The sequence below is a fragment of the Zootoca vivipara genome, chromosome 3, assembly GCF_965207765.1.
Source record: "Zootoca vivipara chromosome 3, rZooViv2.hap1.1, whole genome shotgun sequence".
Classification (NCBI taxonomy): Eukaryota; Metazoa; Chordata; class Lepidosauria; order Squamata; family Lacertidae; genus Zootoca; species Zootoca vivipara.
The window spans coordinates 704,384-719,483 of NC_142586.1; the positions used below are offsets into that span (position 1 = coordinate 704,384).

General features: G+C 43.0%; 1 protein-coding gene across 6 annotated transcripts in view; it reads left to right on the top strand.

The window, feature by feature from the left end:
* Window positions 1-15,100, top strand: part of PKHD1 (PKHD1 ciliary IPT domain containing fibrocystin/polyductin) — a 261,509-nt gene that overhangs the window by 159,254 nt on the left and 87,155 nt on the right. For all 6 annotated transcript variants that reach the window (XM_088665480.1, XM_035110412.3, XM_060272303.2 and 3 more), the window contains 2 exons: window positions 1,492-1,623; window positions 9,928-10,065. In XM_088665480.1, the coding sequence (XP_088521606.1) occupies window positions 1,492-1,623; window positions 9,928-10,065 (270 nt within the window). The remainder of the gene's footprint in view (window positions 1-1,491; window positions 1,624-9,927; window positions 10,066-15,100) is intronic.

A 15,100-nucleotide genomic window follows, 5' to 3' on the forward strand; every position in this document is an offset into this window, starting at 1 on the left:
TCTTTAACTTCAGACTATTTTAAAGATAATTCTTCCTGTGCATTACACACAGAAACACATTTTTGTGCACATAAATCTTTCTGTACAGAATAATTTAGAAGGGAGAAAAGTGCAGTTTCTACCACCCAGGATATTTAAAATTGATCTGTAAGCTGCTATTGGCTGAAGATTGAAGCAAGAATGGTTTTTTAAGTTGACATCTCTGACACCCCTAGGTAGGTAGGTAATTTATTTCGGCCATTGGCCCATATTAGAACAATATCAAACAATCATCAGCTTGGACCAAAACAATATACATTTAAAACAGGTCACACGATTCAGCAATACCCAATTAAAAAAACCAATTTAAACTACTATCTGATAAAATTTATCAATATATCGAATAGGTCTCTGGATTCTCTCCAATAAAATACAGCCTATTTCTAAGACCTTTAAATGATTCTTAATTATAATTATCAAGGATGTGCAGTGATCCCATTTCTCTTCTTGTAAAATAAAATCTCTGACACCCCTACTCCTGCCCTCCTTTAACAGGCACTCAGTGAAATCAGAGTTATTTAGGAAGGCAAATCGTAGAATTGTGGAATTGGAAGGGCTACATCTACAGAATTGTAGAATTGTAGAATTGGAAGGACTACATCTACAGTAGTCCAACCCCCTGCAATGCATGAATCTTTTGCCCAACCTGTGGCTTTAACCAACAAGCCTGAGTTTAAGGCTGGATCTATACTGATTGGGGAAACACTATTTTAAAAAAATGCTATATAAAAAAATCTCTCAATGCAGTTTCTCTTTGGGACAGATCACAGCTCTACAGCGCCATCTGGTATCACATGTTTATAAAGCATAGATAATGTTTTAATTAGACCAGTGTAGCTGAGTCTCATCCTCCAAACTGAGCTATCCCACCTTCTAGGGTTGGAGCCAGACTGGTGAAAACAAGGAAAAAGCAACATTGTGTTGTGCTATGTTTTTGATGAAATGACAAATTAGTAAAAATCATTGCATTTCGGAAAAAACTGAACTAAACATAATGAGTATATTTGTGCTTTTTAGCAAAATGAAAATCTCTCTTAATTTTTTTTTTTTTACAATTTTCGCATAGTTAAAGATCTTCTGATCTTTAAGACTACATTGGAAAATTGAAGTATTTTCCTTGCTGTTAAGATGGAGTTATTGGGGAAGTGTGCATGTGGGTGTGTTATTTTTTTCCTTCAAATGCTGTGATTTTGTTGGTCAGTGGGAAGTATCTGTTTTGGTTGTGAATATGTGTCCATGAGAAACATAAATCTGTGATAAACTCTCTTTGTGCTGTTATGAATGGTATGTATTAATTGTTTGATAGTTGAAACCAATATCTAAGCTTGGTAATAGAACTGCATACTGCCAATGATCAGTTTTGATAAGAATAAGCATCTTTATTCACACACCTTGGTTATGATTATAAGGTACTAAAGAGACACTGTTTATAGTAATATGCCCTGTTTCTAGATCCAGTTCCTCCTCCTCCACCACCTCTTCTGAGATGGTCCCTTTCTGAGTCTTGGGATGGTGTGAGAAATGGCTGGGGTGGCTACAATAAGACCATACCATCAGCTGGTCAAGACGTCATCATTTTGCCTGGTAAGTAGAAAAGGTCTGATGTGAAAGATTGTCTGGCATAAGGAGAAAAATCATGGAAGCATGGAATAAATAAATAAATAAATAAATATAAATAAATAAATACACAGAAAAGCTGGTTCAGGTTGCCCAGAGGCATTCTGAAGCCTGTTTGATTTTATCCTGGTTTGCCAGTAGCACAGTCATACCTTGGGTTACGGCCGCTTCAGGTTTAATGCTTTCAGGTTGCGCACTGCGCCGAACCCGAAAGTACCGGAATGGGTTACTTCCGGGTTTCGGCACTCGTGCATGCACAGAAATGCTAAATCACGCTTTGCGGATGTGCAGAAGTGCCGAATCGCGACCCACGCATGCACAGATGCAGCACTGCAGGTTGCAAATGTTGCTCCCGCACGGATCATGTTCGCAACCCAAGCGTCCACTGTACATGTTAAAAAGCTCTAGTGGGTCTTAGTAGACCATAAGCTTAGCAGTGTGATGCAGCAGCAAAAAAGGCTAATGCTATTCTAGGCTACAACAACAGAGGTATAGTGTCCTGATCAAGGGAGGTAATAGTTCTACTCTATTCTGCCTGGATCAGACCACACTTGGAGTACTGTGTCCAGTTCTGGGTGCCACAATTTAAGAAGGATATTGACAAGCTGGAATGTGTGCAGGAGGGCAGCCAGGATGATCAAGGGTCTGGAAACCAAGCCTTATGAGGAGTGCTTGAAGGAGCTGGGTATTTTTGGATAATGATAAAAAATAATCTTCATTTTTTTTTTATTTGTACCCTGCCTGTAAGGGTGACTCCCTACAGGGAGCCAGCCCCCATCATCCTAACGTCCACCTCACCAAGCACAGGGAGCAGCAGTGGGTCTGAAGCAGCCAGGGGGGAGGGGGAAGACTGGGAGGGAGAGAGAAACCAGCATGCGGACCGATGGGAAAGTTCAGGGGAGGAGAGATGCAGGCAAGGGCTCAAGGATGCTGGAGAGCCCTTCCACCGCCTTGAACGGGAGGAGGCTGAGAGGGCATCACTCCTTCCGGCGTAAGAGTTAAGGAGAGCACCATGACGCAGGTCAAGGGGAAGGTGTTTTGAGGTGCCCCGACTACTTTGCTGGCGTAGGAACAGACATACGCCATTGCCGGATTCTGGTTCTGACTGAGAGGTCATGTTTTAAGCCAGGGGTCCCCAAACTACGGCCCCCGGGCCGGATGCGGCCCAATCGGCCTTCCAATCCGGCCCGCGACGACCCCCGCCGCCCGCTGCCGCCGCCCGCTCTCACAGCGCGCGGCGCAGCGACGATCTAAAAAATCGGCAAAAAAACGCCGAAAATCCTTTGTGCGCATGCGTATGGGCCTCTCCCGACCCGGAAGAGGTCATTTCTGGTGCACTTCCGGGTCGGGGGAGGCCCATACGCATGCGCACAAGCGATTTTTGGCGATTTTCTTTTCCGCCCGTGTGCGTGTGCGCATGCGCACGGGCGCGCACTCCCCCACCCTCCGGCCCGCTGCGCGCGCACTCCCCTGCCCTCCGGCCCGCCGCGCGGTCGGCGCGGCGGGCACCGGCCCGCTGCACGGTAAGTCTGGGGACCCCTGTTTTAAGCTATCCCTGCACTGTAAATACTATGCACAATAAAAGTCTTTAAAGACAAACTGGACTCAAGCGGAGTTACTCTAGAGTAGCCACGACGACCCTCTGACACTGCCCGTCTGAATGGGTTGCCCCAGCCACTCTAGGTGGCTTCCAAAAATATAATATAATAAACATCAAACATTAAACGCTTCCCTATACAGGGCTGCCTTCAGATGTTTTCTTAAAGTTGTATAGTTCTTTATTTCCTTGACATCTGATGGGAGGGCATTCCACAAGGTGGGCACCACTATCAATAAGAATTTGAGAGGAGACATGATAGACACCTCCGGATTGCTAAAGGGCTCTCACATGAAAGAGAGCCATGGAACAATGAATTCAAGTTATAATAAAGGAGATTCTGACTCAACATTAGGTAAAGCTTTCTGATGGTAAGAACCCTTTGACAGTGGAACAGACGCCCTCGGAAGGTGGTGGACTCTCCTTCCTTGGAGATTTTTTAAGCAAAGGTTGCCTGGCCATCTGCCATGGATGCTTTAGTTGAGATTCCTATATTGCAGGGGCTTGTCTATATGACCCCAGGAGCCCTTACAACTCTGTGATTCTGTAACCCTTAAAATTAAATGTTTATTTGTCATCTCCATATACTTTGTCATGTTTTCTTGCCTCCCATGACAAACATACATACATACATACATACATACATACATACATACATACATGTTTTCTCAGGACATAATGCCTGTAATTTAATCACTGGCATTTTAGTTACAGCCCTAACAGGTAAGCAAAATTATGCCACAGCTATTCCTAACAACCTTCTATGGGTTATGCTGATAATGAATCCACAATTTCTCCTTTTTCATATTCCAAAAGGGGAATTGGCTTTGGTTCATCTAAGATAGGGTGGGGGAACTTGTGTATTGAAGTAAGAGTAGTGAAATCACAGCTAAGAAGCTCAAATCATATGAGACTCTTCCTTGGAAACTAAACAAATATATTCAAAAACTTTACTTGCAGAAAATTATAGTTATAGATAAATTAAAACATAATATTTGCAGGCACATGATTCTCCAAGCATGGAGCTACAGTCTCTTCTTCTCGCTTCCAAACAACTGTATTTTCCTCTCTTTCCAGAGCTCAGCACTCAGCTTTCTGTATCTCTGTTAAGCCATGCCTTAAAGCTCCTATGAGATATTTCCACTTTCCCCCCTCCTTCAGCTTTGCTTTCTTTCTTTCAGGCAAAGAAGCACTCCAATACTCTATTCAACTTAGCAGTGTTCACAGTGGATTCTAAAACACAGCCATCTTGCTTCACATAAAATGGAGTCTCTCCTTCATTGGATACCTCCCATTTGACCAACGTTATCCCAATCACATGAGAACTACTAGAGAACTTGCTAGAATTCAGTTACCAACCAATCAAATTTAAACACATAGTAATGCATACAAGCATTTAGAATTTCAGTAAATTGAACTACCATACTTAACATTGTGGCTTTCCACATGTCAGGCCCCAACATTCATCAGTCCCAGCCAGCATGACCAATGATGGGGGATGATGGGAGTTGCAGTCCAACAATATTGGACTTAGATCTACCTCTGATCTAAGAATGCAAGAAATGGAAACACTCTGTGGGTGCAACCCCCTTGCCTTCTAAAGAGGTTTATATGGATGAAACCCTCTTCCTTTCAGAACAGTCACCAGAAAGTGGCTCACCGACTTCCTTGCTTTAGTCAAAGTCTCCAAAACAAATTATTCCCAGACCTCAGAATCACACCTGGAGGATCTTCCTTTTGGAAGCTTAATCCTGAGCTCTTCTGAATAAACATATTTTTAAAAGGCTTAAAGAAGCAACACCACCATGGACTGAATAGTGAAACCAAAGCAAAATACTTAATAGGCAAATAGAAACAAGACAAATGTACTGCTTAAAAGTTAAGTCATCCATGCTTTAAAACATGCATTTGTTTCATTCTGTAGCCCTCTGGTAAAAATATTTGTAACCCTTTCCTCATACCATGAGCATAAAATGAAGATTTTAATATCTAAGATCATGGAAAGATATCAGATATTAAAATCTTCATTTTATACTCTGCAGTTCTTGCAAGCCATATTCTAATCTTCTTTTTGGATGTGTGTTGCTTGACTCCTTTAATGTTCTTTGTAGCTGATCTCTCTCTTGTTTGCTATCCATTTTAACTTACTCTTTCCTTAAGAATTCCTCACTTTTCCTTTTCTTGACTGTGTGTTTGAGTAAAAAATTCTGTTTTCATGTGCCAGTGTGCTTCTTATGTGAGGTGCAGAAATTAGGGATGTGTTAATTTATACCATGCATGAACACAGGCTTCACTCTAGACAAAATGCAGTAGCTCTCCTTTCTGCTTTCACATTTGTATGCAAAGTTCAAATGAAATGCACCCCTAATACTGTGTGCGAGAGAAAAGCATGTTATAATTTCTAGCAATGGTATGTTGTATAGATATGATATCATGTAGCCTCCGGCAGTTTTGTTTTTTAGTGGTGGAATCTGCTCTGTTGTTAGTGGGGGTTTTTTTTTATTCTTTCTGATTCTGATTTGCTTTGAAGTTTTTCTGTTTGAAGAGATGAATGCTGGAGCCCTGTATCTCATGTAATAATGCTTCTGTTGTTCCTGATTTCCACTTGGTGGTATATTTATGGCATTTTCTAGCGCAAGAGTCTTGATCAAAGGGATTTTGTGTCATTACTTGAATCATTAGCAAGTTTTGTTTTATGCCAGAGCTGTGTCGTTACTGAACTTTTCTCCAGACAAAAAACCATGTGTGCATGAATGGTGTATCAATTTAGATATTAGAGTGGTATCCTTCTTAGATATGTTTTAGCATTTGCTGATTAAGTGGTGTAGAGTGGATGGAGAGAAAAGAGATGAGTCACATGTGACCTCTCCCCCCCCCCCCCGGGTTTATATGCCCTAAAGTATGCAATACAGTATTTGGCACCAAGTTAGTTATTGCTACAAATAGATTTATGTTGCAAGACGTGAATAAGATGCTTCAGTTTTTTTCATTTCCTAAAGGAGTTTGGAAAGAGCTTAGCTCTACAATAGAGCCCTCTGCTGTTCTGTTGAATATATTTCTGCACGCCACATAAAATAGAGTGGTTGTGGTTTCACCATTCTGGTTATGCCCCTTAGTTGTTGTTGTTGATGATGATGAGGAGGATGATCAGATTCATTTCTTCTTCTTCATCTCAGCAGAACTACTTTTGTGCATGATGAGTTAACAATAAACAAATCTGTGTTGCTGATATAAGGTCACATTCAAACAGCAATGATTATATAGGAAGTTAGTACCTTTTTTTTTAAAAAAAAGGCTGTTATATCTAAGGATATGTGGCTTAGCAAATAAGTAACAGAGAACTAGATGACTCTGACACGTACTGTGTTATGCATGCACTTACTGACTTGGATCTTAAGTTTTTATTCTGTAAATGCAAGCACCTTCTGTTCAGTGAGGGGGAAAAATAGGTTTTAAGCTAATGTCTTATAAAAATGCCCAATTAATTTAGCTACAATGGCTTTCCTTCCTGTGCTTCTGTGTACTATTATGACACTGTATTATTTTCTGATTTCCAAGTCAATTTGTGCAACGTATATTCTGTTATTATGTCAGCTTACTGAATTTTATCCAGTGGTTGGTTTGTGCTAGCACAAAATTATTCCGCTCGTGGCATTTGCTTTCCACCAGGACTGCAGCTCTTTGTGCCAGCTCCTGTAGAGTTCCTGGGGGCTCTTCAAATCTCAAGAGCAGCTTGAGGGAGGGTAGGAGGGGACCCATGGAAATCTGGTACCTTGCCTTGCATAAGCAGAAGTGCTTTCTGTTAGTGCATTTGATAAGAACCCATGCAAATCAACAGTAAAGAAAGAATGATCAATGTTGCTGTGGTTCACACTTTTAATGAGGTGCCGGCATGAATGTGGTCTGGGCAATTGCCATTGTAACGGTCTAGTGAGAGTTATTTGAGGTGGGAAGAGTAATAACCTCCTCTTAGGGAGTTGCTGTACTTCTGAGGTATAGGTTAATACGGAAGGCGTCTGAGGTTGCCCAGGAAGTGTTTTTCCCATTCCAATGTACTACACCAACCCCATAGTTTTGTGGTCGCCTAGATCAGTAGTTCTCACACTTTCTTCCACCAGGGAAATCTTTCGGCACTAACTTGTCTACCAATAAACCCACTTGCGCTGCTAAAATTAGGGAGCGTGTTCTAGGACGCACACAAATGAGTTGGTGTGGAACTTTTCTTAAAGACCAATTGGGTCTCACTTTATTGTCCCATGTGAATGGAGAGTGTGCTCCGGATAACAGCAACATGCTGCTGTCGTTGCACATCCTGGGGGAATAGCTATTTCGCAGAGAAACATCTGCAATTGTCAGTCTTCCCATTAAGGAGTCTTGGATAAACTTCCCCAAGAGTTTCCCTGTCAATAGTCTGAAAATCACTGACCTGCGTCTTTAGAATGGAGGGTTAAATGTATTTTGAATATTTGAAATTATGCCCCGAGGTTAGAAATCGTCTCCTTTTAAAGCAATATATATATAATTCTATGTTGTTTTTCTGAGTGCAACATAGAAAAATCTTGCTTTGAAAAAAGGAAGTTTGAATTATTTGTTAATAAAGTAACAGTAGATGACATAGATAGAGTTCACCCAAATGACCTTGCTGTCATTCAAACTGCAACTATGGATACTTGGCCATTCTGCCTCCATTCATAATCTACTTGACCTCTGCTTCTTTTGTTTATTTATAGCACAAGGAGAGAAAAGAGGCCTTCTATTCACTTTGGAGCCATCTGTTTTCCACTGTTTGTTTGACTAGTAACTTGACCTGATGATAATGTGGTGTCTGAATGACAAAACAGATTGATTTGTTGTGTAACTTTTTTACTTCGGAGCTCAGTGGCAGGCAATGTGGAAGAAACACAGGAGCCCATCTGAAGCATGAAGACCAATCCCTTTGCTTTGTGTCTCTTAAAAAATAATAATAAGTTGATTCCCTTAAGCTGCATTCACAAGCAAGTGTTCCACTGAATTTCTTTGCTGACTGGGAGAAAGAGATCAAGGGAGAATTGTCATGTGTTTATTTACAGACTAATTAAATTAGGTCTGTTATTTTAGTAGCAGCAGGAGCTAATGATACAGTAGTATGTTGAGATTCTGAATGCAGTATGCATCGTTTTTTGAAAGCCTCTTAATCATGGTCCAGGTATCTGTGTGTGTGTGTGTGTGTGTGTGTGTGTGTGTGTGTGTGTAAATGTTTGCTGCTTTTCTCTAGCAACTTAACACCAACCTACTGCAATGCCAGCACACTGAAGTACTGTTAAACCAATTAGTTTCGCTAGGAGAGATTAAAGTGTGCATGAAGTCTGGATTGAAAATACGGACAATCACTTGCCATGAGCCTGAGAACAATGAAGAGGCTGTTGTGTGTGATTTGAGGAAGGAAGTGAGCGCATTGGTGAGAGGGGTGGCCATCTTCCTGTCTCACAGATAACCCCGTGGTTCCTATGCATAGAGTGAGAAGGCAAAGCCAGTACCTGCCCACTTCCCTTTTAATGCACACAGCAACAGCAAGGGGCATTTTTGTTGCTCTTTGGGTCAGCGTTCCATTAAAATGTATTCTATCCCCTCATTACTCTTCATCATTCTCATGGCAGGTAGGTCATCATTTGAACAGTATTTGCGAGCCAAGACCCCCAGAAATTCCCCACCAATAACTCAGACAGACACATCATTTTAGGTTTTGTTTTTGGCATAATTTTGGCCACAACTTTATTAAAAAAATTACAATTCATTTTTGAGTGTTGGCCTTAGGCTTTGGTTAATCTTCTGCCCCACGGTGGGACAGGACCAGCTCTGACTTCCTGCATTAGGAAAGTCAAGTAAACACCCCATGGGGGAGGAGACAGCTGAAACCAGGCCATCTCCCCCACCAGAAATGTTCCCCAAGGCTCGTGCTCTGTATTGGCCCCAGCCCAGCACCATTGCGGGGGTGTAAGGACTAGAGCCCCGGAGCCCCAGGATTCCTTTAACGGAATACTTCTATAAGAGCAACACTGAGGGGCATGCACCTCCATGCGATGCCCCTCCCAAACTCATCAACCAAAGCCTAACCTGCCAACCTAACAAGTTGTGACTATTGCTAAGCAGTAGGCGAAAAACCAAATGGCACAGCCAATCAGCCAAGTGGAAAAACTTCCTACTGGCCCCTGAATACAGGCGGCCCCATAGCAAGGTCATCCTAAACCAGCAACGAAAAAAGGAGGTGGGCGGGAGGGAGATTGAATCACTAGCAGGAAGGAGCTCAACCCAAGAAACGCTGACTATTTAAGGATTCCCCTTGTCAATCAAGAATTGGATACATGCAATTCTCCCCAGCGACAGTCAGCCCTCCAATCATCTTCTTCCCATTAGCTTAAACCCACCCCTACACACACACACACCGTCATTTCTGCCAGGCCTGGTCGCAACCTTCACTATTCCCTATGGGGGTTAGTGAGCTTTGCTACTGCTCCAGCAAGCATCTCATATCAGACCGTGAAGATCTTCTGCTCTCTTTTCTTGGTGCCGTGTTATATGTTCTTTCATTTCAAATTCGAAGACTGTTGGAGGCAGAGGGCTTCCTTAAGTGTTTTTATTGAATTGAAATCGCAGGCGTTACAGGCTTCTCCCTCCCTTTCCTCCCTCTTTCTCAGGCAGAAGCATCTTTGTGGATACAACTCTCCCTCCTGTACGAGGCCTCTATATCCAGGGCACACTGGAATTCCCATCAAATTCCAGCAATGTACTTAGCGCAGCCTGTATTGTGATTGCTGGCGGTGAACTGAGAGTGGGTAAGTGAAGAAGAAAAATAAACAGCAGGAAATCTGCATGCTGCGTACTGGTCAAGGACAAACAACACATCTACACATCCCTACTGTTGTTACTGATAATAACACCAGCAGCAGGAATCTACTGTACTTTCGTGGGGCTGGAGGGGATACCAATAACACTGAGCAGCTGATACATGTTTAGGAGCTTGTTGTTGTTTAGTCGTTTAGTCGTGTCCGACTCTTCGTGACCCCATGGACCAGAGCACGCCAGGCACTCCTGTCTTCCACTGCCTCTCGCAGTTTGGTCAAACTCATGTTCATAGCTTCAAGAACACTGTCCAAATGTTTAGGAGCTGTTAGCCATAAAAAATGAGATTACAAGGACTCTTTGTGTTGCATTTTTTTTCCTCTTTGAACATGAGTAGCATTCCTGAAGGAATGTTACAGTATGTTATCCATTATTTCCTAATTCACCATCATCCCAAGTGTGATTGAGCCCATTCCGTTGAGCCCATTCATTCGCAATGAAGACAACTAATTATTTATATGCGATATACAAGTCATTCCCCATAATTCATTACATCTTAAGCTTTACAAATCAGGCTATTTTAGTTACTTACAGGAATCCTTGCCATTTTAATATTGCTGTGTTGGTCACTCTTTGACCTTTCTCAAAATTGCTCTTTAAGGAACTTTGTAGGGGGAATTTGAGTAATTGGGTACTTGAAGAAGGCAACCTGCAACTTTTTTCTGGTTAATCTCAAGGTGTCCATCTAGTTAATATGGCTTTGGAAAAATGGAAACATTTTAGAATTCATTTTTGTCTTGGGAATAAAATAAAGGTTTAAGAGTTAGTGAGGAGGGTAAGTCCAAAGATGGATATTCTTAATAGTTGATAACTAGCAGTGACTATGATCCATAGATCCACAGGATCCATGAAAGCTTATGCCAAAATAAGTCTGTAAGGCACAAGAGTCTTTGTTGAATGTGTTCCCATGAGATTCATCCAGTTTGGCAAAAGCCCTCCTCTTCCCAGAATTGCCAGACCTTAAATGTTTTCAGTCCTAAAAATGCAAGCCTTTCTTGTATTGATTGTATCAGATCCAGTGCTCCTTCTTTGGATACAGAACTTTGAAGAACATGGAGACTTTTCTCTCTCTTTTTTATATATAAAACTTTCTGGAAGCACTTTCTCTTTATGAATTTCGAAGCCCATCTCAGGCTTTTCAAAGATCCTGATTCAGAGTTAGGCAGGACAGATTACTATCCTTGGATCCCCCTTGAGCCTTCCATTCATTTGGCTATACAAGATTCCCCCCCTTATGCTCACATTCATTGTCTCCTCTGCTCCCTCCTATCATACGCATCAACCATCAGTTTTATCTCCTCCAGGCTCTCACTACTCACTGTTTAGGCGCAGTCGTCCCCATTTGGTCTGCAAAGCCATTTGGGATAAGCCACTTGCCTCCGTCCTACAACTATCATGCAGCCAAGGTGGGGCTTTGCCAAAAGGGTGGAACTTGAGCAGCTTCCAAAACAGCTGACAACCAATTGATGCCTTTGAAGGGCTGCCCAAAGCAGGAACCCAGTACTACACAGGATCCCCCCTCTCCGCATTGGCTGATGTGAAGGGAGGGTTATCCTGTTGGTCCAGGTGTCCCTGTTTCAGCAGCTGAGGGTGGGAATAGCCTTGCTATTAGCAATGTCCTGCTGCGTGCTAGTGCTTTGAAGCCTCAACTTTGGGACTTCAGAGCACCAAATCCTTTGATATCATTTATATATAAAAGGATGTCATATAGAGGAGGGTGAAAGGTTGTTTTCCGCTGCTCCAGAGAAGCGGACACAGAGCAATGGATTCAAACTACAAGAAAGAAGATTCCACCTAAACATTAGGAAGAACTTCCTGACAGTAAGAGCTGTTCGACAGTGGAATTTGCTGCCAAAAAGTGTGGTGGAGTCTCCTTCTTTGGAGGTCTTTAAGCAGAGGCTTGACAGACATATGTCAAGAATGCTTTGATGGTGTTTCCTGCTTGGCAGGGGGTTGGACTGGATGGCCCTTGTGGTCTCTTCCAACTCTATGATTCTATGATTTGTGATGTCAGGAGATGAACAGGTTGGCCTTGCCCACCTATCAAATTTGGAGTGTGAGCCAGATCCTAATAAGAATCTGCACATGGACCAAAAAGATTTCCCAACCCCTGGATTAGGTAATCGCTGTACTAGGGGAAGTAGTCCTCCCCAGCTGAGAACTGCATGGGAGCCTAGTGCTAGAAGAAGAAGAAGAAGAAGAAGAAGAAGAAGAAGAAGAAGAAGAAGAAGAAGAAGAAGAAGAAGAAGAAGAATTTGGATTTGATATCCCGCTTTATCACTACCCTAAAGAGTCTCAAATCGGCTAACATTCTCCTTTCCCTTCCTCCCCCACAGCAAACACTCTGTGAGGTGAGTGGGGCTGAGAGACTTCAGAGAAGTGTGACTAGCCCAAGGTCACCCAGCAGCTGCAGGTGGAGGAGCGGGGGCGCGAACCCGGTTCACCAGATTACGAGTCTACCGCTCTTAACCACTACACCACACTGGAGGTATCAATCCTCCAGGGTGGCTATGTCTACTCTGGCCTGCTAGAAGCTTTTTTGTTCGGACATGCCTACCCAGGCATGCAATTTAAACATCAAATTTGACTACTTATAATAGTTTCAGAATTGCTGGTTTTTTTTATACTGTAGTTTGATTAAAAATTATGTCAATTGGTTCTTAACATTTGCTTTTATTGGTATTTTTTTTAATATTTCAAAATGTTTTTTTTGCAAACAGCTTAGAGGCTTTCTGTCAATTAATATAAACTTTGTGGATATTTTTGTTTTTAAAACTTCACCCACCCCTCATTGGTAGATTACTGGCAGAAGAGGAAAAAAAGGTTGTGTCTATGTCAGTCAGAACTACTCATGCAAGTTTGCTATATGTGGAAGATTTTTCTGTTCTGTAGCAGCGTCATGTGCATGAAGTGTGGTGCTACATTTCTGGGGAATTTTTTTTTTCATTCACCACATCCAGGATCAGGACCACTTATGCATATCCTTAATCAAAGCTGTGGTGATGACAGCTTAATTAAAGATTAATTGCTCACAATACACTTATTTATATATTTATTTTTTAAGGTTTATGAGGAGAATGCTTCTTAAGGATACATCTGTTTCATGCTAGGCCATTTTCTTCTGAGACTGTGAACTACCCTCGGTGAAATAAATAGATTCACAGTTGGAATGCAGCTTACTGTATGGAGACATCATTGCAAGATAACAGCTACTTTCCTCTGGAATTTTGCTTCATTTTTCTCATCATGTGTATTACCAATCTTTCTGTTAGACTGGAGAATACACTTAGAATTTAGACATTTCATCCGTAGAATATATATGATATGTGGAATACAAGGCACAGTGGATTTTTTTCACAGCCACCTCACAGTGGACCAACGTTTTCACTTACCAGTAGCTAACCACCACACTCCCAACATCCCTATCCTGGCCAGCTCAGACCTCATCAGCATGTACCGTATGTAATGTGTGTGCATGTTGGTGTGTATGTCTGCATGCAAAGAAGAGAAGTATTGTGTTCTCATAAGGGTTGCTGGCCTATTGGATGGAACCAAGATGGAACTTGACTGTAGACAAGCAGTCAAGTAGTAGACATAGGCAGACCACGTCTGCTTGGAGCTGTGTCATAAGCAAGCACCAGGGTGGTTTAGGGTGGAATGTAGAAAAATCTGTCCAGTCATAGACAGGGTGAGGAAAAGCAAAGTCTCTTGGACTGGGGAAGTCTCTTAATCACAAAACAGCAAAATGCAGTTTTATCAGTTAGATCAGGCATCCCCAAACTTTGGCCCTCCAGATGTTTTGGACTACAATTCCCATCTTCCCCGACCACTGGTCCTGTTAGCTAGGGGTCATGGGAGTTGTAGGACAAAACATCTGGAGGGCCGCAGTTTGGGGATGCCTGACTTAGATTATCAGTTATAGAGATTTGGAACTGTAGTACACAGAACTGAGTAACACACAGCCGTATGCTCAATTTATAGAGAAGTCATTGGATAAAATTAGAGGTAAACTGAACTGGCTTGCTGGCATAGGTGCCAACTCCCTGGGGCCCTAGGTGACTGAGCACCCACTCAATTCCCCATGAAGGGGCCATATTCCCACAAATTTCTGTGCCACCCACGGTGCATGGCACCCACAAATTTCTGTGCATGGCACCCACAGCCCCAGGCACCTGTGGTCACGGGGCCAAGCTGGCACTCCTGTTTGCTGGGCATGAATGGATTTAAGCAAAATATTCGTGGTTTTCAAAATCCTTGCTTTATGGAAATTTATGTCCCCGGTCAATTGACTTTTCGGGCCATTAGTTATTGGAATGGCCTTTCTGGGGAGATCTGTTGGGTTTGTTCTCTTCCTGTGCTCAGAGAGGCACTTAAAACACCCATTCGTAAGAAGACCTCTAATGCTTAGTTGTGTGCTGTACCCAGAGGCATCCTTTCCATAGGGGCTAGTGGCTCATTGTGCCAGGGTGCCAGCCTCTCAGGGGCCCCCCAGCATTGGTGGGGCGCAATGAGCCACTAAGCCCTATGGCTCCACTTTCTCTGCCACCACCTCTTCCTTGGCTGCTTGAATCCCCTCAGCCGCGAGCGCGAGATCCAGTTTCCCTCGCCATCTGGGCACTCTGTGGGTGCGCACAGGTGGAGGCAGGGGCAGACTGGCCAACTGGCCAGCCGAGGAAGAGGGATGCTGTGCCTGAAAAAGAAAATGAAAGGAAAAGCTCCGCCCACCCTGCCCTTTGGCCAAGCTGAGCCGGAGGAGGGTGGGCGCGAGAGGACCTTCTTCCTCTTTGCAGCCCAAGCCAGGCAGGCAAAGGGCTTGCAAAGTCCTAGTAGGTGAAGGCGCTCGTGGGGTCGTAGGCGCGAGGAGCCTTGTTGCAATGCGTCTGCTTGCAAAAACCCACATTTGCCCTGAGGAAGAAGCATGGGGAGTGTGGCGTTGTTTGGCCCTCCCCTCTCCCTCTGCAAAGGGGA